Genomic DNA, 22323 nt, shown 5'->3' with positions numbered 1-22323 from the left:
TACTGAAGAGGAGGCAAAAGTGAAAAGTCAGCAGTGTGGTTCAGCATGCAGTGACACAAGCGTCCCCAGACCCCTTGTTTCATGTTTGAATCAGCAAGTTAGAAAAAGTGAAGTATCCTTAGTACAGGCGTTACAAGGGTCAATGGCCCTACCTCAACTTCCTGCTCCAGAACCCTCTGTATTTTCTGGTGACCCACTGAAGTTTATAAAGTGGTGCACATCCTTTAAGGCTCTTATATAGGGATGGTGCTCAAATCCAGCAGATAGGCTGTTCTATTTACAGAATTATATTGATGGTGAGGCAAGATCAGCTCTGGGAGGCAGCTTCTATAGAAAAGACAAACAGACGTATCAGCAAGTGTGGGAGAAGTTGAATGCCAGATACAGTCACTCCTTTGTGGTGCAACGTGCCTTTAGAGAGAAACCTAATAGGTGGCCTAAGATTGGTGGATCAGAGTATGTCAAGCTAAGAGAGTTCAGTGACTTTCTGCAATCATGTAGTGATGCTATGCCGCATATCAAGGGTCTTCAGGTGCTGAATGACTGCAAGGAGAATCAGAGGATGCTGGCCAATCTTCCTAACTGGGTGATGAGCAGGAGGAATCGTTATGTCACAGAACAGCTAGACCAAGACAAAGACTATCCAAGCTTTAGTGAGTTTGCTTCATTTGTCACAAAGGAGGCACGCATAGCGTGCAATCCAGTGTCATCAATGTATGCATTAAAGATCTTTGAAGAGAAGCCATCGAAGGAAATAAAGCATCCAAGAGTAAACATGTTGGCAACCACTGCGAAGGATTTAGATGCAGCATGTATTACGGCCAAATCCAGCAATGTTATCGATAGCAAGATTAAAGATTACACTAGTGCATGGCACACATTCATTTAAATGTATGTTCTGTGATGAGGGTCATTCTATCCATGAATGTCAAAAATTAATGGAAAGAGCCATGGAGGAAAAAAGAAAGTTTGTCCTGGAGAACAAGTTGTGCTTTGCAAGTTGAGAAGGGGACATGGCTCCAAAGACTGTAGAAATAGAGCCATGTGTGCTGTATGCAAGAAGCATCACCCAAATCCATTGCATAAAGATTGTCAGCCAGGAGACAAGTCACCTTCACAGAGATTTTTGCAGGCTGAAGAGAATACATCTTCTCTATCATGCTGTGTGAATGGTGGAGAAGTTGGTATAACATCTATGATTGTTCTAGTATGGCTGTCTTTATCTTACTCAGAGTCTGAAGTCTGTGTATATGGCTTTTTTGACACTCAGAGTAGTCACACATTTGTTAAACAAGAAGTGTGTGAAAGCTTGCAGGCATTAATGGAACCAGTAAAACTAAAGCTTTCCACTATGATGGGAAAAGACTCCATTGTGGATAGTCAAAGAGTCGGAGGACTTAGAGTTAGAGGGTCTATCTGCCTGCCTCCCATTTACACAAGGAACTTCATTCCTTTTGAGAGCACACACATTCCCACCTGTGAAACAGCTAAAAAGTGGAGACATCTAAAAGTGATTGCCGATGAAATGCCTGCACGGATGGATTGTGGAGTAGGTCTTTTGATCGGCTATGATTGCTCCAGAGCACTGGCATCTCGACAGGTCATCACTGGCGGTGATGAAGAGCCTTATGCCATCAAGACTGATCTGGGTTGGAGCATCATAGGAGGAACTCCACAGAGTGTGAACTTCAAGAATGTTATGAGTTTAGGCCTATATCACCATATATCAGTCAAGGAGCTTTCCCCTGGTGACACCTACTGCTGTTATTAAAGCACTTGAGCTGGATTTTGTAGATACTCAGTCAGGAGAATAGAGCATATCACAGGACGGTGTTCAGTTCCTGCAAATTGTAAAGGAAGGTGTCCATCAGAATGAATGTTGTCCTCTTGAGATGCCCCTTCCTTTCAAAACACGTTCCCACCTTCCAAATAATAAGATCTTTATGCGAAGGAATGGAGGAGGCAGGTGCAGTATTTGGGTTTTGGATTAGATGGAGGATAGAATATCTCGCTAACATCTCCCTTAGGCAAAGATGGCACAAACTAAAACAGAATGTGCAAGTTGGTAGTTCTTGTAGCCAAAAGTTGAAAAATAAAATTGCCCTATCACTTTATTAGAATCTCAGTCACATTGGCATGAGTTGGTATCTTGATCACGTGTTGATTTTGTGCTATGTTTTACATTGGTTAATATTAAAATATGTGATTATATGGTGAACAATTCCCTTTCGAAAGGGAACTCGTGCTGCGTCAGAGCGCTAGGGGAACAGCCTCTGCAGGAACCGGTGTCTGAAACACATATCCAATCTCAGCAATCATTTTGACCGGTGACAGCCCATGACGTCATAACCATTCAACCCGAAAGTATGTAAGGAGTGCCCAGATAACATGTCATCCTCTTTTCGTCTTCAGGAGCTGTCATGTTTGAAGCACTATCCGGCAAAATGAAACGTGCAGAAAAATCCAAGAGATTTGTTAAGTGTCTGGATCCGTGTCCATGTTATCTGACACCAGATGACACACACGACCTGTGCGTTTTCTGTCTGGGCAAAGAGCATGCACGGGAGGTTCTTGAGGGAGCTTCCTGTGCAAATTGTGAGCATTTTCCTCTGAGAATGCTCAGGTCTCATTTGGACCTCTTCTCGAGGGAAGAGAGTGCAGCATCTGTGCCTGGTGGTTCTGGTCATGGAACTCAGACTCAGGTCATGGGGTTCTCAGATGGACCTCGCCGAACAATTTGAGAGGGGTGTGGACCTCTCGGGTGGTTTGGCGGCTCACGAGACAGAGCTGCTGGAGGAGGATGTGCTTTCATCGGCATCCTCAGGTGTTCTTCCTGCAGAGCAGGAGATGGCTGAGGAGGATAAAGAAGGTGAGATCGCTGAGTCCTCTCAGTCACCCTGCCCTGCGTATGCAGAGCTTTTGGAGGTTATTGAATGTGCCACCAGATCAGAGTTGCCATGGCAGTGCGTTAGGAGAGAGGCCGCACACGGCAGACTTGATGATCAGTTTCTCTCTGGCCATAAACCCCCACCTGCATACTGAGGTTGGAAAAGTCCGTATTCAGGGTGAATCCATCTAAATCAGCGTGCTAATTTGTGTCGAGAGATTGGCAGAACACGGGTATGTGTCGATGCCTCCCATTGATGAGACATTTGCGAATTATCTCGTATCTGGTAGGACATCGACACTGAAGGCTCCAACACTGCCATCTAAACCTCTTAAACTTACATCGCGTTTAAATGGCAGGTCATACACAGCGGCAGGTCAAGGGTGGTGCGGCTCTGCACACAATGGCTGTGTTGCAGGCATACCAGGCTGGTCTGCTGAGGGACCTGGACCAGGGGCAGGGTCTCTCCCTTGAGGTGGTTGTAGAGCTGCACCGCACCACTTGCACTGCTCCACCAATGAGACTGCTGCCGCGATTGGCCGATCGATGGCGGCAACGGTGGCCATGGAGCGCCATCTGTGGGTGAACTTGTCTGACATTGGGGAGAAAGAAAAAGCCTTTCTCCTCGATGCACCAGTCTCGCCTTCTGAACTTTTCGGGACTTCCGTCGAGGTGGTGGTCGGAAAGTTCAGAGAGACAAGCTTTCAAAATGTGTATACCGCTCTGCTGCTTTCAAAATGTGTATACCGCTAAGGTCCGAGTCCTCACCCAGACAGTTCGCTGGCCTGTCCCGGCTCGAGGGCCACAGACAGGGCCAGAAGGCGAGTGTTGCCTCTCGTTCGCCTCCTCCATGGAGAAGTAGGACACAGAAGAGGTGAGACTCAAGAAAGAAGAAGGATTTGAGGGAGGTGATTCATCAGAAATGCGGTCAGTGTCGCTGATGGATCTTCTCTCTCTGAGGGTTATAAAATCTGCCGTCTCCTTCTTCAGTCCTGGAGCTTCTTACATCAGGCCTGTGGCTGGGCCGATGATGAGTATTTTGATTCTGATGGTCTGCCAATGGCTTTGATGGTGAGAAGACCCTTTCAAGCTTGTAAGGATGGTAACCTCATGTTTCATGGTGTTAGGTCGCCACCCTGTGGCCGCAGGTTGAACTGTTATTCAGGTCATTTATAGGCTGGCCCTCACCAGGGTTGCCTTGATAGCTAGCCTATGCTTAGTGCTAGGGTTTGAGGCAGCCTGCTATGCATTTCTGCCTTTAGCCCCTCTTCAGTGAGTGTAGGTCCCCTTTGTTTTTGTATCCCTAGTGCTGGCCTCCTCTTAATAGAGAGTCGTTCGGCCAAGGCCCGCCTCCTCCTGCATTGGGGTTTTAATGCAGGCTGGTGTAGAGGCAGAATAGGCGGTTTAGGCCCTTTTCACTTTGTTTCTAGGAAATAGGCCCCCATTCCCCTAGGGCTGTGCGCAGATACTGTTTCTGTCATGTTTGAGTCGCTATGGTATGCCTTTACCCTGTAGCATTCTCAGGGTCATGCACACCATACTTCCTTGTTAAATACAAGGTTTTATATGATTCCTTCACTTATAGCTCTGGTTTTTGTCTGCCCTTTACCACTGTGGCTCAGGTCAAGCAGTATTTTGACCTTCACTTCGGGCTGGTCATTTAGTACGTTCCCTTGTAGCCCATGTTCGGTTGGAGTAGTAGGCCCAAACAGGCCTTCTCCAGGGCATGTGGCGTATGTTTGTACTCCCCTTGCTTAAAGGGTAAAAGATGCTTTTACTGAGTACATTGCTTGTCGGCGATGTGATAGGTCCCAGGCTTAGGCGCTGTTTATTCAGTCTATTTTTGCTACTAGACTTGCTATAGGGTAGTGGGCTTAACAGACCTTCCTTCAGTGTGAGTCTCCACCATGCTGGGCTCCTAGCAGCCAGCATATGCGCTGTCAGGTAGCTGGCCTTAGAAAGCCTCCCTGTGTACAGCCCCATTAAATTGGTTTCTGGTAGCTATGGGGTATTTTTGTCAGATAGTAGGCCTTAGCAGGCCTCTCTGTGGTGAGCCCTCATTAGTGTGGATGTGGTAGCAATAAGATATGCTCCAAATAGTTGGCCTTGGACAGGCCTTCTTGTGAGTAGTCACCAGCACTTTGGGTTCTGTGACAGCTAGTAGATGTTTTTGGCAGGTAGTCAGACCCTGGTAGGTCTTCCTGTTAGCTAGCCCTCAGTTTTTTGGGGGAGTTTTAGCAGCTAGCTAGACTTGCTGTTAGACAAGTAGGCCTTAGCAGGCCTCTTGCGAGTGAGTACCCAATAGTGCGCTAACAGCAAGACTTAGGTTGTGGCCTAAACAGGCCTCTCTGGAGACGTGCCCCATCAGTGGGGTTGCTGCATTTGCCATGTTGAACTGGCTACCAGGTAGCTGGCCCTAGCTGGCCGCCCTGGAGGCTAGTCCCCAGCAGTATAAGTTCTCTGGTAGATGCGCATAGATTTGCTATCAGATTTGCTCTAAGGGCAAGTCCCCAGCAATGTGAGTAACTGGCAGCTATTTATGTATTGGTCAGCTAGCGAGTTTTGCTATTAGGTGGATGGCCTTAGCAGGCCCCCCTGTGTATTAGCAGGCCTCCCTGTGGGTGAACTCCAGTGCTGCAGGCTCTTGGACAGCTAGCTAGTCTTGCTATCAGGTAGTTGGCCCTAACAGGCCTCCCTATGTATTAGCAGGCCTCCCTGTGGGCGAGCCCCAGTGTTGCAGGCCTTACACAGCTAGCTAGCAGGTAGTTGGCCTTTACAGGCTTCCCTGAGGGCCAGCCCCCATTATATGGGTGCATGGCAGCTAGCAACGACTATTTTTAGCCAGTACGTTAAAGGTGTTTGGCCTTAGGGGCCCCCTGGAAGCGAATTCCCCACAATGCGAGTATTTTCTCTGCCAGTTAAGACTCGATACCAGGTAGCTGGCCACTGTAGGCCGCCCTGACGCGAGTCCCCTGTGGTTGGGTATTGGTCAGCAAGGTCTTATTGTTAAATGGGTGCCAGAAGCTGATGCCCGTGTTCATCTGGAGTACTAGGCCCAAATGGGCCTCTTCAAGGGCGTGCTGCCGCATGTTTGTACTCCCCTTGCTTTAAGGGTAAAAGGTGCTTTTACTGAGTACACTGCTTGCTGGCGATATGATGATTGGCCTTTTAATCCGGCCTTCCTGAGACTGCACATTACTACGTATCGCTGACTTGGCTAATCCTGTTCACCTTGGTTTCCTAGCCTATAGCCTGGTTGACCTCATAGGTTGAGTTTGGGACTCCTCTCATTCTGGGAGAAGATTTGAATACTTAGCTCCCTAAGTCTGGTCAGAGGTCGAGGCCTCCCAGTTAGATCAGCCCCTAGTCTGTGAGCATTCCCCTCACGAGGGTCCCCTTTTTTAGAGTGCACAGCCTCCTTAGCACCTTGAAACATAGGTGCTTTGCAGATATACTCCCCTCGATTGCAAGGGTCGGTAACACTTTTGCTTAGTCCTGCTCTCCAGGATGCCCGTCTCTAAGATCCGGTCTAAGTTGGTTATGACCCTTTCGCAGTCCCTCTTTCTGTATGTTTCTTCATGAGACTTCTTGTATCAGAGACTTTGTTTCTGTAGAAACAGACAGGTTGTAGGCAGACTAGGTTGCTAGTACAGCTAGGAACCTGGTCAGCCTCCCTGGTGGCATTCAGGGTCGACAGTGTTCCCCTGAGAAGTGACTGGCTGGGGGTCCTTTGGGCCCCTAGCCACGCTCCCTTATAGGAACCCCTTCTGTATTAAGTAAAATATTTATGAAAAAAGGGGCACGTGCTGAGTGCTTTGTGCCCTTCCTAAAATCCATGTGCATGGTAGAATGAGTGCTTGTGCCCTTCCTAATATCCATGTGTGTGGTAAGAGCATGCACCGAGTGTTTCGTGCCCTTTCTAAAATCCATGTGTATGGTAAGAGCACGCACTGAATGCTTCGTGCCCTTTCTAATCTGTTGATTCCAGGCCTCTGTGGGGCCTTGGCAGGCCTTCATATGTAAAATATGGTGGCCGCTTTTGAGGCCTATAGCTGAGGCTTTTACCGCTGGGAGCGCTGTCACTGACAGCCCAGTTGTGGCCCGTAGGGTGAGTGGGTTTGGCGTTTCATTTGAATTTGCCTGATTCTGACAGTTGTCACTGCCATACGTTGGCATGCACTCCCCTCAACATGGCAGTGTGAGTATATCATCGAAAATGGATGAAAATGGAAATGCAAAATTCAGTGCTGAAATATAATACAAGTGAGAATAAAAGGAAGAAATGTTGCAGTCCTTACAGACAGCATTGTGCACTAAAATAGAAAATTATCGTAAAAAACTGACAAATAAACAAACTCTAAATTTAGCTGAAATGACCAAGGGAATCTTCAATCAAAAGTTTATTTAGAAATGAGTGTTGATTTTATTTGCAGTTTTATATTACCTTGTCCAGGTATAGTTGGTTGGTTCTGGGTTACTATCCACTTTACAGTTGAATTCTTTAGCATTTGTTGGACTGTCAGGAATTATAACCACTGACCCTGGAGGATCTAGAAAAAGAAATTAAGTAGCAAAAAATAACTATATATCCATAAACAATATTTACTGTATGTGAAACTGAAACCTTTCATTAAGTAAGGGTTCACAGGAAGAAAAATGGCAATCTAAGCCATAATTTTTAAGCTGTGGTTTACAGAATAAGCTCAAACTTGTGTAAAAATATAAGTTCTCAAATTTAATTAACAAGTGATAAGTTCTTTAAGCATTAATGTCCCAATGATAACAAGTCCTCATTTTCACGTCCTGCACCCTGTTGTTTAAATAGCAAATGCATTTGCGCCTATTTATGTGCCCATGGCCGTGCTGGTCTGAAAACCAGGTGTTTTCAGGCGCATTGTTGGTGCGTTGCTATTTCGAGGCAACTGAAATAGACTGCGGCATTGACCAAATGAAACCTGTCAGTGGCGCAATATTTGTTTTGTTATTTAAAGAGCGCGCTAGTAATATGCGCCTATAGGTGGGTGCACAGCGCGCGTACCCTCTGCTTATTACACACACAGGGACGCGCAGCAACACACAAACATGCCAAATATTAAAAATAAAAGGATTACAATGTAAAAGATTATTATTGTGTGCATAAAGATAAAATGCTTTGGTAGAATCTGGCTTGTCCTGTAGATGGTCTGCGCTTTAACATCACGCACGAGCAGATCCGTTTCCTCACTAGAGAAGTGTTCAGTTTTTCTGCTTGCAAATTCCGCCATGTAAATAGTGAATCTGCTATGCCATGAGCACAACTGGCTTTTAAAGGGAATGGGAGATGAGACTCTGATTGGTTTATTGCACGTTATGCCCAAAACACACCCATGACTCATTAAGAGAACAGGGACAACCCTTTTAGACCATGCACCGGGTGCGCAGACCATTTTTCCCATCGTTAAACTAGCAAAAGTGGATTCAGACATGCCCTAAGTGCACTTGCGCTGTGCTCTTTAGACCATGCGCTTAGATCGTTAAAATAGGGCCCTTAAACTTAGGAGTTTACCAGTTTGAACCAATCTGACAAACCCTTAATGATCTCAGAGAATCTATCAGAGCAGCTACTGAATGACTCATTTACCAAAATGGTAGCACTTTCTATGAAGACCATGCTTATAATGATTTATAGCCCCATTTATACTTATTTATAAGTATTACTATTCTATAAATATATTTATAAAGACTCATTAAGACCTATACTGCATTATAAGAACAGTTATAGATACATTTATATTATCTTCATAATTACCTATAAGCCATGCATTTGCTTTTTCAATGCACATGCTCATAATCCATTATACACTGATTTAAATATGATCGAATATAAAATAGTTCCATAGACTCTTTGTAGGAGCCGTATTATTGTTTTTTCAAATTTATCCATAATAATATTTTTAAGTATTGCCTCGAATTGTTTTGCATGTTTGTGTGTACGAGTCCTCTATAGGAGGTGGGGACTAGGTGGCGCCATTGGCATATATTGGCGTTATGTTGTAGTGCCGGTGGGAAGCGTTGTGAGCGGATCTTTGACCGCGCTCACAGGAGTTGGCGTGCACACAAGAAAGAGCAGAGGCCATGAAGTTTGTTTGTTTATTTACTGATTTGTTTTGAATTTTAAAAGTAAAATAAAGAAGAAATGCACTTTCGACAACTTTGTGGATTTTATTTAAGAGGAAGCACGAGTCAAACACTGGTCAATGGCGTTTCCCATGTGGTAAATAAGTTTTTGCCGCTACACTCTTGTTTGCTGTACCAATTAGTTATCAATTATGTCTTTAATGGCTAATGTTTGCATTAGAGGTCATGAATGGTAATTTTGATTTGTTAAAATCTATATCTCCTCAGCCATATGCATAGTAATGCTTATAGCAGTTTGGAATTATACTTTAATAATATAGTTGCTGTGTTTTGCTAGTATGTAACATTAAAAAAGATTTTCAAAAAAATGTCAACTGTTTGTATTAATGACTTCTGTTTTTTATTTTATTACAGGAATTGTTCATTAGTTACATTTACAAGTAAGCAACTTAAAATGTATAATGAGCACATCTTCACGATTTCTTAACATTTGATTTAGGAAAATTGCATCACAATATTTTTACTTTACTTAAAGCAATCAATGATGCATTTATAGAGATTAGTAACTGTATTATTACTCACAATAAGTATTTATAAGAACACAACATGGCTATTAATAACAACTTATTCACTAATTTGACAGAAATAAATCTGAATAAAAAGTAATTGTAACTATAATATAATAACATTATAGCAATTGTAACGAGGTGGGACTCAGGGTAAGATCCATTAGCAAGCTTTGATTAAACAGAGTTCTTAGTCAAACAGGCAATGGTGGAATAACAGCAAACTGGTATGGCAGAGAGCAGTTAGAATTGTAGACGAGGAACAGGCAAAGGGTCAGGGCTGGCAGATAACAATCGTAAATCCAAAACAGAGCAAGTAGTCCAAAGGGCAGGCAGCAGAGAATCGTACACGGGGAACAGACAGGATCAGGATCAGGGGCAGGGGCAGGGGCAGGGGCAGGCAGGCAAGATAACAAACACTCAGAAATGCAACAAGTGTAAACAAGACCTCGCAAAGTGTGTGTGGATGTGAGTGGCTTAAATAGTCCGGGTAATGAGCTGCAGCTGGGTGTGGTGATTATTGATTGGTGGAGTGAGTGCAGGTGATAGGCAGGGAGGATTGTGGGAAATGAAGTCCGGGAATGACTGGAACTGTGACAGCAATGCAGGCTGCATCTTTATAAATACATGGAACCATACGACTGACTAATTAATACTTATAAATCAGTGTATAATGGATTATGAACATGTGCATTGAAAAGGAAAATGCATGACTTATAAGTAATTATAAAAATAATATAAATGTAACTATAACTGTTCTTATAATGCGGTATAGGTCTTAATAAGTCTTTATAAATATGTTTATAAAATAGTAATACTTGCTTATAAGTAAGTATAAATGGAGCTATAATTAATTATAAGCATGGTCTTCATAGAAAGTGTTACCAATATGTTCTCTCATGTCTTTATCTTCATTCCCTATTTTTTAGCTGTAATACCTGAAGATTTTTTTCACAATCCAAAACAAACAACAATCAATCTTCAATAAAAAGTCTTTGTTTTACATATAGAACTGCATTTAGAACATGAAGTTTTAATTTTATATGAAAAGTATATAACAGTGATTTGTGTGCAAGCTGTTGGTTGATACACCACATACTTACAATGGATGTTTATTGTGTAGTTCAGTACGAGGTCTTGTCTTAGGGTGTTGTGTTTCACCACACACTGGACATTCTTTTTGTTTAAATGTTTGACTGGGACACCAAATAGGTAGGACACAAGAGTAATGGTCCCATTGGGGTGCACTGTGTGGTTGGTTTCAGTCCTCAGAGAGTTTTCCAGATCTCCTAACCTCCATGTCACTGCTGCTGCAGGCCAGCCATTAGAGGCAAAGCATGATGCTAATGTAGCCTTTAAATAACCAGCAACTGGTGCTTCCCCTTTCACATTAACCACAGGACGAACTAAATTTGAAATGGAAAAAAGGAAGGAAAAAAAGACAATTATTCATTGTGGACATCGAAAAATGTGGCTAAAATAGCTTAGTCTGCTTTCGGTCTTCTCATAACCACTAAAAGCATGAATTTTTTTTTTTTTTACTTTTACAAATTTTGCTAGCACAAACAATTTTCATGTAAGCAAAGACAATTTTAAATAATTGAGTTGTTTGGAAATCAAAACACAGAGATATGCATATACTGTATGTAGGCATTATGTCATTGCTGTAAATCAGAGATAAAAACATGAACAAGCCATCATACCAAAAACTGTGGCATTGATGTCAGTCTCATATGTCCCACTTGGAAATAGATTGAAAACACAGGTGTAGATCCCATCATCCAGAAGCCTCATTCTAAGCAGCTGAATTGATCCATTTTTCTTTGCAAAGTTTCCAATGAATTGTACTCTGTCTCTCAATCCATTTTGATGTTGAGTTGTGCCATCTGGAAGAATGGCAAAGAAGTTCTTCTCTACTGGGTTTTCTTGTGTCTTTTTCTTCCATATAATACGAGTTACACTATCATCAGTCTCAGTCAGCTGACACAACAAAGTGGCGTTCTCTCCATATATGGTTGTTGTATCATGACCAATAACCTTTACACCTTTATAAAAAAAAAATGCAACACAGTACATGAATTAGCAAACACTGTACATGGAGATGCAGATGCAGGAAGCAGAGGACTTTCTTTCTTCTGCACAACTAAAGAAGATATTTTAAAGAATGTTGATAGCTAAACAGTTTTGGTTACCATTGACTTCCATTGTGAGGACAAAAAAAGTTCCCTTTCAGTCAGTCACGTTAGATGTATGTCGGAACTGACCGACGAATTGGGGATCGCTTTGAGAGACCAATCTACTTAGAATGAAACAAAAACGAGCCAATTCACATTGGCATGTGATAATTGCATCAGCTGCTCCACGCTGCAGCGCGAGTATATAATGAGAAGCAGGTGCATCGCATATTTGCTTTTCGCTTCTTTGGGCTATAGGCACACTGAGGTGGCATTCATGGATGGTTCACATTCTCACTGCGGGACATGAGAATTGCGGTTTTAAGGTCGAGACTCCAATACCTCAAACGAGGTGGAGCCCCTTTGCATATTCCCTGGCCTAGTCCTTCTTTTGGGCCAGCTCTGATGCCTACTTCGGTTAATAGCCTTGATGACCTAAGGATCACAGTGAGGAATACCCCGCCGAGTCGACCTCCTCGGGCTCCTTACTCCTGTTCAACACTGCAAGCCGTGGAGCTTCCAAGAGAGCATGCTGATCCGCCTCATGCGGTACCAGTTGTTACTTTTGAGGCTCCGTTGGATGACCAGATGTTGGTCGCTGCATCAGAAGGTGAGCTTATGTCCTCCGGGGATGATTCGGCTGTGCTGCCCTCTTCGGGTGTGGCAACGTTGCCCGAGTCAGACCCAGAGCTGATCGCTATGTTTTCCTGGCCGCCACGAGCGTTGGGCTCAAGTGGAACCCACCACCGTGTCCCAAATCCTCGCAGCTGGACGATTGGTTTCTTGGGGTGGCCCGTGCTGGTTCTCAGCACCCCGCCCCAGTACCTTTCTTTCTGGAAGTGCATGAAGAGGTGACTAGATCTTAAATGGCACCTTTTTCTGCCCGAAGCCAGTCTGGTCCCTCTTCCTCCCTCACTACCCTCGATGGCGGGGTGGCTAAGGAGTACATGGAACCATGGTTCTCCTGCAAGTCTACCAGGCCAAAGCGCTCCAGGAACTCTACGAGGGTAGTTCCGACCCAGGGGTTATGCAGGAACTGCGTACAGTGACGGACCTCGCCCTATGGGCGACGAAAGTCACTGCACACTCCCTGGGTCGGGCGATGTCCACATTAGGGCCACATTAGCACCACCTGTGGCTGAACTTGGCAGATATGTGTGAGCCCCACAAAGTTCGGTTCCTCAATGCCCGTATGTCAGGCCGGCCTCTTTGGCGACGCTGTTGAAAACTTTGCCCAGCAGTTTTCAGTGGCACAGAAGCAGATGGAGGCGATTAAGCATATCCTGCCTCGGCGACCAGCTGCTGCCTCCACCCAGTCGTCGGCTGCAGCGCCTGCACCTGCTGGCCGCAAGAGGAGCGCACAGCCCGCCCAGGCCCCTGCCAAACCAGGCGGCAGGCGTAAGGGCAAGCGGTCCTGAGACGGGCGACCCAGAGATGGGAGGATCTGCTCTCCAGGAGATGATGTCCGCACCGCTCCCTCCCCCGGAGGAGGGCTGGGTGGAGAATCTTGTGTTTCCTTTTGTTTTTGTTCTGCATTTTCAAGAAAAGAGCAATTTCCTCTATCTCTGGGTCACAAGAGTGCACAGTTGGCAGTGTACGACTTGCAATAAATGCCTTGCCACTCCCTTCCCCCTCTTTCTTTGCCAGCGGGCAGCAGTGTGCGGATCGAGGACACCACCAGGCCTTCTCACGCACCCTCTGCCCCACCCTGCAACCAGGTAAATGTTGCACAGCGCACTCAGATTCCTCTTCAGCCCACCTCAGTGCCTCCTGAATCAAGTCCCTGTGCTCCACCTCGCTCCCCCACCCCAGGTACATCAGTGGTTCCGTTGGTCCCGCTTACACGGTATCTGGAAGCCTGGCTAGCGCTCCCCAGTCTGTCTTGCTGACTCATCCGTACCATCAGACTTGCCTATGCGATTCAGTTTGCCCGGCGTCCACTTCACCTCTGTGCGGAGCTGCGATGCCCCTGTCTTACGGACAGAGATCGACGTCCTACTGGTGAAGGACACGATCGAGCTGGTCCCTCCAGCCGATATAAAGACAGGCCTTACTATATAAACAGCCCTTACTTCATTGTGCCCAAGAAAGGCGGTGGGTTACGTTATCTTGGACCTGCGAACTTTGAACCGGGCCCTGCACAAGCTCCCGTTCAAGATGTTAATGCAGAATCGCATTTTCAAATGCATCCGTCCCTGAGATTGGTTTGCAGCGATCAACCCAAAGGACACGGACTTTCATGTCTCGATTCTCCCTCGACACAGACCGTTCCTACGTTTTGAATTCAAGGGTCGAGCATATCAGTACAAAGTCCTACCCTTCGGGCTGTCCCTGTCACCTCGTGTCTTTACAAAGGTCGCGGAGTCAGCCATTGTTCCGCTCAGAGAACGTGGTGTTCACATTCTAAACTATCTCGATGACTGGTTGATACTGGCACAGTCTCGGGACCAGTTGTGCGAACACAGGGACATGGTGCTCCGTCACCTCAGCTTGTTGGGACTTCGGGTCAACTGGGAAAAGAGCAAACTCTCCCCTGTGCAGAGGATCTCTTTTCTCGGTATGGAGTTGGACTCGGTCAACCAGACAGCGCGACTCACAGAGGACTGTGAGCCTCATTTATCAAAAGATCGTATGCCAGAAAACTGTGCGTATGCTCGTTTTCCTCGCAAAATTTGCCATTTATCAATATGAGCGTGAGCGGTGTATAGGTGAATAGACAACCAGCGCGTTTTCTTTCAGAATCGCCATAAGGGAAATGTTCCGTATAAAGAGGACAAAGAGGGCTTTTTTTACTATTCCGTGAAGAAAAGTTAGTTTAGGATTAGTTGGAAAAGTGCATGATATTCTAAGGTAGTCTCTCCATGTAAGCATTACAGTAGTATGTTTAATGTACCTGGAACACTTTAATAAGGTTGTGTAGCCTTTAACACTATCCTGCACTATAGTTAACTATGAAGTAGGCCTAACAACACTTTTAAAGCCTTTTAAAATTTTGGCTTATGTAAATTTTCTACAAATGCCAATTTGTATAGGCTATCAAAATAAAGTTATGTAGTATCATTAAGAACTAACATGAACTAACATTAATAATGGACAAAAGGGTTTTTTTTTTTTTTTTTTTTGCTTTTTGACCCCACTCTCTAACCGCCTGAAGGGTCGCTGTGTAGTTCTCATCCTGACTAAGACGCATTGGGAGAAGCATTTCAGTAACCCTATGAATGCATATTAAAATGGAGAATTGAATCGAATGAATCGAATTGCATCGAATTTTAATGTGAATCGTGTCATTCTGAATTTGCAAAAAATTCGTTCTTGAATCGAATCGAACACCCATGAATAGGGAATCGAATCGATTCACTGTATACCCAAAGATTCACAGCCCTACCAATAACACAATACTAAAATTAGATTAAAATGCCTGGGAGAAAAGATTTTCAGCCTCTTCTTAAGAATGGTAATAGAAGGTGCAAGGCGAATATCCAGTGGCAACTGATTCCATAAGTGAGGGGCAGCAACTGAAAAAGCTCTGTTGCCCTTGGTTTTTAAACGTGATCGAGGGACATACAAGAGATACCGATCAGAAGACCTTAAGCATCTGCTGGATGAATGTGGAATAAGAAGATCTTTTAGATAAGAGGGGGCTTGATTATTAAGAGCTTTAAAAACAAACAACAGAATTTTAAACTAGATCCTTAAATGTACTGGGAGTCAATGGAGCGATACTAAGTTTGGGGTGACATGGTCAAATTTCTTTGTTCTGGTTAACATCCTTGCAGCTGCATTTTGACCCATCTGGAGGCAAGCAATGGATGACTGAGGAAGACCCAAATACAATGAGTTGCAATAATCTAAACGCGATGTGATAAAAGCATGCATGACCTTCTCCAAATCTTGAAAAGACAAAAATGATTTAAGCTTAGAAATAATCCGTAATTGATAAAAACTATTCTTAACAACCAAATTTATTTGCTTGGTTAAGCATAATTCTGAGTCCAAGATAACACCAAGGTACCTAACCTGAGAAGAAATTGTGGGGAAATAATTGCCAAGTTCATTAATGAGCCCTTTTCTCAATCTCGGGGGACCAAAAACAATAATTTCAGTTTTGTCTTCATTTATTTGGAGAAAGTTATTTTTTAACCATTTCTTGACATCATCAAGACAGTCCAAAAATGGTTGAATGGAATCGGCAGCTTTCAATGGTATATACAACTCGGTATCATCAGCATATAAATGAAACTAAACATTGTGCCCTCTAATAATATTCCCTAATGGAGGGTAGGGGACCTACAAGTATTTTCGGTCGAGAATCTTGCCTAGAATTTGGGCTAGCCAACTGTTGTCCTGAGACCCTGGCCTGGATATGTGCACAAGGTTCCTACCACTCCCTTCAGGGACCAGGTAGTGAACCTGCAAGCGCTGCCCTCGGAGGAGGCAGACCCAGCCCTGGCTTTTCTCTGTCCCGTCCGTACTCTGCGGCTGTACGTGGACAGGACACAAAGCTTCAGGACCTCAGACCAGCTCTTTGTCTATTACAGAGGCCAGCAAAAGGGAAAGGCTGTCTCCCAGCAGAGGTTAGCCCACTGGATAGTGGATGCTATTGTCTTGGCGTACCAATCTCAAGACATGCCTTGCCTGTTTGGGTTGTGAGCACACTCAACTAGAAGTGTTGCTTTCTTCTGGGCACTCAAGGCGCCTCGCTGACAGATATTTGTAAAGGCTGCAAGCTGATCAACACCTAACACGTTCGATAGATTCTATAGCCTTCGTGTAGAGCCAGTATCTTCTTGTATACTCGCCCCCAGTGGCCAGTAGCACGAAGGAACTGTTCTAAGTGTCGGCTTGCAACTCCACTCCCGCCTGCTGGGCCAGATACTTGCAACTGTTGCTCCAGTAGTGTTCCCCAGAAATGGCTAACCCTGTTGAGTTCCTACGTCACCCTCGGCAGTCAGACGTGGCAGAGCTTCTGACCCCAAGCCTACACTCGTATGCTTTGTGGAACCTGTGTTAGGCTGGGTGTCCATATGTAGTGATCCCTGCGGCGATCCCATATGTGTTTTTTTCCTTTTCCTTCAAGGGCATGCTTCCCAGCGTTATCCAATAGTCACACTGAGTGGGTCTTGCGGAACAGCAGTGACTGACCTTCTCTGCTTAGAGCCCTAAGCAGGGGGTGGACCAGGAGTCTCTAGCAGAGCGCTGGAAGGGCCAGTGACAGTGGCGTGTTGGTAGATGTCCCCAATTCGTCGGTCAGTTTGCCACAGTTGCTGTACCTCCGCTGTATGGCTATGAGTCACTAGCTCGGCTCCTCAGCGGAAAAAGCAAATATGCAACGCACCTGCTGATCATTATATACTCGCACTGCAGCGCGGAGCAGCTGATGAAATTATCGCATGCCAATGTGCATTGGCTCTTTTTTCTTACACTCGAAGTAGATTGGTCCCTCAAAGCGATCCCCAATTCGTCTGTCAGTTTCGACGTATATCTCCATTCCCTCCTTCAGGGAACGAGGGTTACATACATAACCGAGACGTTATGTTCCACAAAATAAAGTCATACAGGCTCAGAATGACATGAGAGTGTGTAAATGATGACAGAATTTTCATTTGTGTGAACTCATTAACAGCCACAGCCACTCAATTTCCAGCTCATGGTCTTGCTGATAAAATTCCTTTAAGGGGTCATGAAACCCTAAAACATATTTTTTAAGATGTTAACATATACACACTGTATGTTGCACATGTTTGAAAAGGACATTATACATTCTTTTTTAATGTAAAGGGGGAAGTGGATAATTTTTTAGCCATTTAATTCTTCTGGTTAAAGCAAACTAAAGTTTAAGCAATGCTACAGAATGTGACATTTTAGTGTAAAATCTGAATTGTAATTGGTAACCAAGAAGCCATGAAGAACAGTATTGCTTTGTTAGATTCTCCATATTATTCACAAGAGGCACTGACTTCCAAATTATTTAGATCCAATCCCTGCACTGCCTGATACATAGAACACAGAATAGTGTAAAATTCAAAAAAAAAAAAAAAAAAATGCATGACAGCAGTTTCTCCATAGCAAGGAAATGCACAGTAAGCTTAACGTCATTCACAAATCAGATCATGATGCATATCCTGAATGAAGTGAGCAAGCTCAAGATTTTTCAGGACCATTTTTCATCTACTTCAGCAAACATGAACCAGCATCATTTATATGCATATATATTCAATTTATTCCAATCATGGACATGATCGATTATTCAAATTATTAGGAAACTGATGCTGGTTCCAGAAAATACAGTACACGTAACATTTAATCAGGCTCCAGTCCACCAGAGGGAGCCCTCACCTGAATATTGAACTCTGCCACTTCCTGTTCCTGCCACATCAGTTCCTGTCTTGTCATTTCCTGTCACCCTGTATTTAAGCCATGTGTTTGCACTGCCACATTGTGAAATATTGCCAGTTCACTGCCTTAATAAGCGTTTTTCCATGCCGCCGTTATTGATTATTGTTATGACCATTGCTTTTGCTCTTTAGACTCATGTTTTTGGATTACTGTTATGGATTTGTCTGCCATTGGATTGTTTTGCCTGTGTTTCGACCAAAGTCTGTGACCTGACTACGAGTTGTGACTATTGTTTGGATTTTATGCTTCAGACCCGCTTATGGAATCCACTTGGCCTAAATCCTCCTTACAGAATACTTCGCTGGGTGCGGATCCAGCGGAAGTCTCTCAACTCCTCCCTACCATTGAGTATCAAAAGGATTTGCTGAACGGTTTTCAACACCAGTTATTGACGCTGCAAGCCACCAACGAGCATTTGACACGGTACATTCAGTCTCTCTCTGCCCCACGTCCTGACCTGGTAAGATTTGCTTTACCTAAGTAAGCTCTCCTGAAAACTGCACTGATTTCCTACGACAGTGTTCTATTTTTCAAACCAGCCTAAAACTTTTCGCTAAGACCATACAAAGTGTTCTTTTATCATGACTTTGCTTACCGGGAAGGCATTAGAGTGGGCTACAGCTGTTTGGGATCATGACACACATCCTGCAGTCATACAGTTACTTCACTCAATTGATTCATAATGTCTTTCAATATCCTGCTGGAGCCATGGACGCAGCAACTCAATTATCTCAGTTACGTCAAGGCAACAGACCTGCTTCTGACTATGCTATCCAGTTTCGCACTCTTGCAGCACAAAGTGGGTTTAATGATGTTGCTTTGAAGCACATTTTTTGTTCAAGTTACAAGCAGAATTACTATGCAAAGATGACTCCCTCAACTTCTCCCAGTTTGTCAATTTTGATAGCAAGGGTAACAATCTCTTACGAACACAACCAAGTCCCAGTCTAACTTCGCTTATCATGTGTCTACTACTACTACTGCTCAAATACCATGTCAGTCTAGTCCTACTGAAGCCAAGCAAATAGGGTAAACTCATTTACTGCCTGATGAATGGAGAAGATTTCTCAAACAGCTCTGCTTCTACTGTGATGAATCAGGTCATTGCTGTTCCAACTGTCCTGTTAAACCTGCTGCCAACACTTCTCCAAGTTATCGAGTGAGTCACATTTTCAATGCTTTAGAAATCAGTTTATGCTTGTCACTTCCCATCATTTTGTCAGTTGCTAATCAAGACCACCATTTCTCAGCGTTAACAGATTCTGGAGCTGCTGCAAATGTGATTTCATCAAGATTTAGTGAAGCAGTTGAACATTCCTGCAACCAAATGTGAACCACCTATTGCTGTTACTGCCGTTGATGATGGTCCCATCGGTAAAGGTCATATTACTCATCAAACACTCCCCATAAAACTCAGAGAGTGATTTCTTCAGTGTGAAGCAGGCCAACTCTGTCTCATCATCATCATCATCATCATCATCATCACCACGAAACCAAGTTATCCTAGGATATCCTTGGTTATCTACGCACGACCCACAGTTTTCATGGAGGGAAAAAGAATTGGTCACCTCATTGTCACACTCACTGTCTGGAACTGCCTACCAAACTTACAGTCTGCACTACCCATCTAGCCAAGAATCCCTTTTCATTACCAAATAACGTCCTCAATGAGTATGCTGACTTAGCCAAGGTATTTAGTAAAGACAAGGCCACCTAGTTGCCACCTCATCGCCCCTGGGACTGTGCCATCAACCTCCTTCCTAACACCTCTCCAACTAAGAGCCGTGTTTACCCACTGTCCATTCCTGAAACCAAGGCCATGGAAGAATACATTGAAGAAGCCTTATCTTATGGATTTATTACACCATCCACCTCTCCTGCAGCATCTGGGATCATTTTTGTTGACAAGAAAGATGGGAGCACTCATTTTGTTCAACCAAGTATTTAGGATTTATGGACTACCTGATGATATTGTTACTGATCGAGGGCCACAGTTCACATCACGAGTTTGGAGAGCCTTTTGCAAACATTTAAACATCAATGTCAGTCTCACATCTGGCTATCATCCTCAAGCTAATGGACAAGTGGAGCGTCTTAATCAGGAAATTGGTAGATACTTGAGATCATACTGTAGCCAGGAACAGGAAAAATAGAGCATATTCCTCCCATGAGCAGAGTATGCCCAAAATTCCCACACACACTCTTCAACTGGTCTTACACCCTTCCAATGTGTTCTAGGATATCAGCCTCTATTCCCCTGGTCTGGGGAGCCATCTAAAGTGCCTGCTGTGGATGATTGCATTAGAAGAAGTGAACAGATCTGGGACAATGCTCATGTCCGTCTCCAGCAGGCTATTCGATCTCAAAAAAATCCAAGCTGATTGACACAGACGTCCTCATCCTGAGTATCAGCCAGGTCAAATGGTGTAGCTTTCCACTCGTGACCTACACCTGAAACTCCCTTGCGAGAAATTAAGTCCAAGGTATGTTGGCCCTTTTAAGATTATACGTCAAGTTAATCCTGTCACGTACCGTTTAGAGTTGCCTGCTAATTACCACATCACTCCTTTTCATGTGTCCCTCCTGAAACCGGCCTACAGCCCATCGAGCCCTGAAGCCATTGACAAAGAACCTCCTCCACCACTCGAGATCGATGGAGCTCCTGCCTACCTAGTCCGGGAGATCCTAGATTCTCACAGGAGGAGGGGTCAGATGCAATACCTTGTAGATTGGGAGGGATACGGACCAGAGGAGAGATTGTGGGTAGCAACTAAGGACATCTTGGATTCATCACTCATCTGAGACTTTCACCAAGCTCACCCAGATCGTCTAGCACCCAGACCAAGGGGTCGTCCTAGGAGAAGAACACCTGGAGATGTTCCTAGGGGGAGGGAATCTGTAATGTTTGATCAGGCTCCAGTCCACCAGAGGGAGCCCTCACCTGAATATTGAACTCTGCCACATCAGTTCCTGTCTTGTCATTTCCTGTCACCCTGTATTTAAGCCATGTGTTTGCACTGCCACATTGCGAAATATTGCCAGGTCACTGCATTACTAAGCGTTCTTCCATGCCTCCGTTATTGATTATTATGACCGTTGCTTTTGCTCCTTTGACTCACATTTTTGGATTACTGTTTTGGATTTATCTGCCATTGGATTGTTTTGCCTGTGTTTTGACCAAAGCCTGTGACTTGACTATGAGTTGTGACTGTTGTTTGGATTTTATGTTTGGATTTTATCCTTTAAAGACCTGCTTATGGAATCCACTTGGTCTAAATCCTCCTTACTGTAGCGTCTGGATAGATCTGGCGTAGTCAATCAACTTTGGAAATTTCAGAATGCTTTTAGCCTCCTGAACTGTGCATGTAAATCACGAATCGGCTCCGGCAAGTCCGGGACCAATTGCCCCATTGGCACCTTTGTTACCCCAGTAAAGAAAAACAGAACATATTCTCACCAGCTCCAGAGACTTCAAAGAGTCACCCTGGTGGGACTAAAGGTCATATGGTCACAGACACTGGCCACAACCCCAATACACACACACATACAGACACTCACAAACACGCATGGAGATTGTGAATGTACATTTATCCTCCAAATATGACTGTGCCAAAGTGTACCCGTCGCTGTATTTAAAGGTGCATGTATTTATCCCTAGTATATAAGCTTAGCTATGACTGTAGTTGTATTAGTTTTCTTCTAAACGATAAAACTCAAGTATAAACTGTATCTCCCCCTTTCTGTCTTTGCCATCTGACAAGTTTGGTCTCATTGTAAAGCTTTCGTTATGCTCTAATTGAAAATGTATGTCACATGACTGTAAAATGCATTCTTCTATTTTTAATGGTACTTTGAAGAAAATGTACTCAGATCGGACACTTCATAAACCATGCAAATTGGGTCATAAATGGAGACAAAGAAAGAGTTTGCCCGCCAAAATCGCACCCTCATCATTGGCTGATGTATACCAGGAGGCGTTCTGGCCTGTTGTCCTTAAAACACAATGACACGCATCTCTCATTTGTCTCTCGATTGGCCCTCGCCATTTAACACACGTCTCTCCCGGACGTCTCGGCGACCGCGCTTCCCCCCTCTCTTCGGGACGACCATCTTTTGGCAACAAGTTTCTTTGTCAAATCCTCTTCATCCGTCGCCCTAAGTCTTCACTCTTCATCGCCTAGGA

The 22323-nt window shown here is 44.3% G+C and overlaps 1 protein-coding gene across 4 annotated transcripts in view; it reads right to left on the bottom strand.

Moving 5' to 3' along the window:
• The window catches only part of si:ch211-141e20.2 (nectin-1), a 58895-nt gene that overhangs the window by 13359 nt on the left and 23213 nt on the right, over nt 1–22323 (bottom strand). For all 4 annotated transcript variants that reach the window (XR_007931614.1, XR_007931613.1, XM_051905718.1 and 1 more), the window contains exons 2-4: nt 11274–11615; nt 10674–10976; nt 7332–7437 (exon numbers count right to left, since the gene is read on the bottom strand). Coding sequence is in view for 2 of the 4 variants with exons in the window: in XM_051905718.1 (XP_051761678.1) it covers nt 7332–7437; nt 10674–10976; nt 11274–11615 (751 nt within the window). In the remaining 2 variants the exon portion in view is untranslated. The remainder of the gene's footprint in view (nt 1–7331; nt 7438–10673; nt 10977–11273; nt 11616–22323) is intronic.

This window comes from Ctenopharyngodon idella, chromosome 9 (genome assembly GCF_019924925.1).
Source record: "Ctenopharyngodon idella isolate HZGC_01 chromosome 9, HZGC01, whole genome shotgun sequence".
NCBI lineage: Eukaryota > Metazoa > Chordata > Actinopteri > Cypriniformes > Xenocyprididae > Ctenopharyngodon > Ctenopharyngodon idella.
The sequence above is the reverse complement of the archived record's forward strand: the minus strand, read 5'-3'. Positions and strand labels throughout refer to the sequence as shown.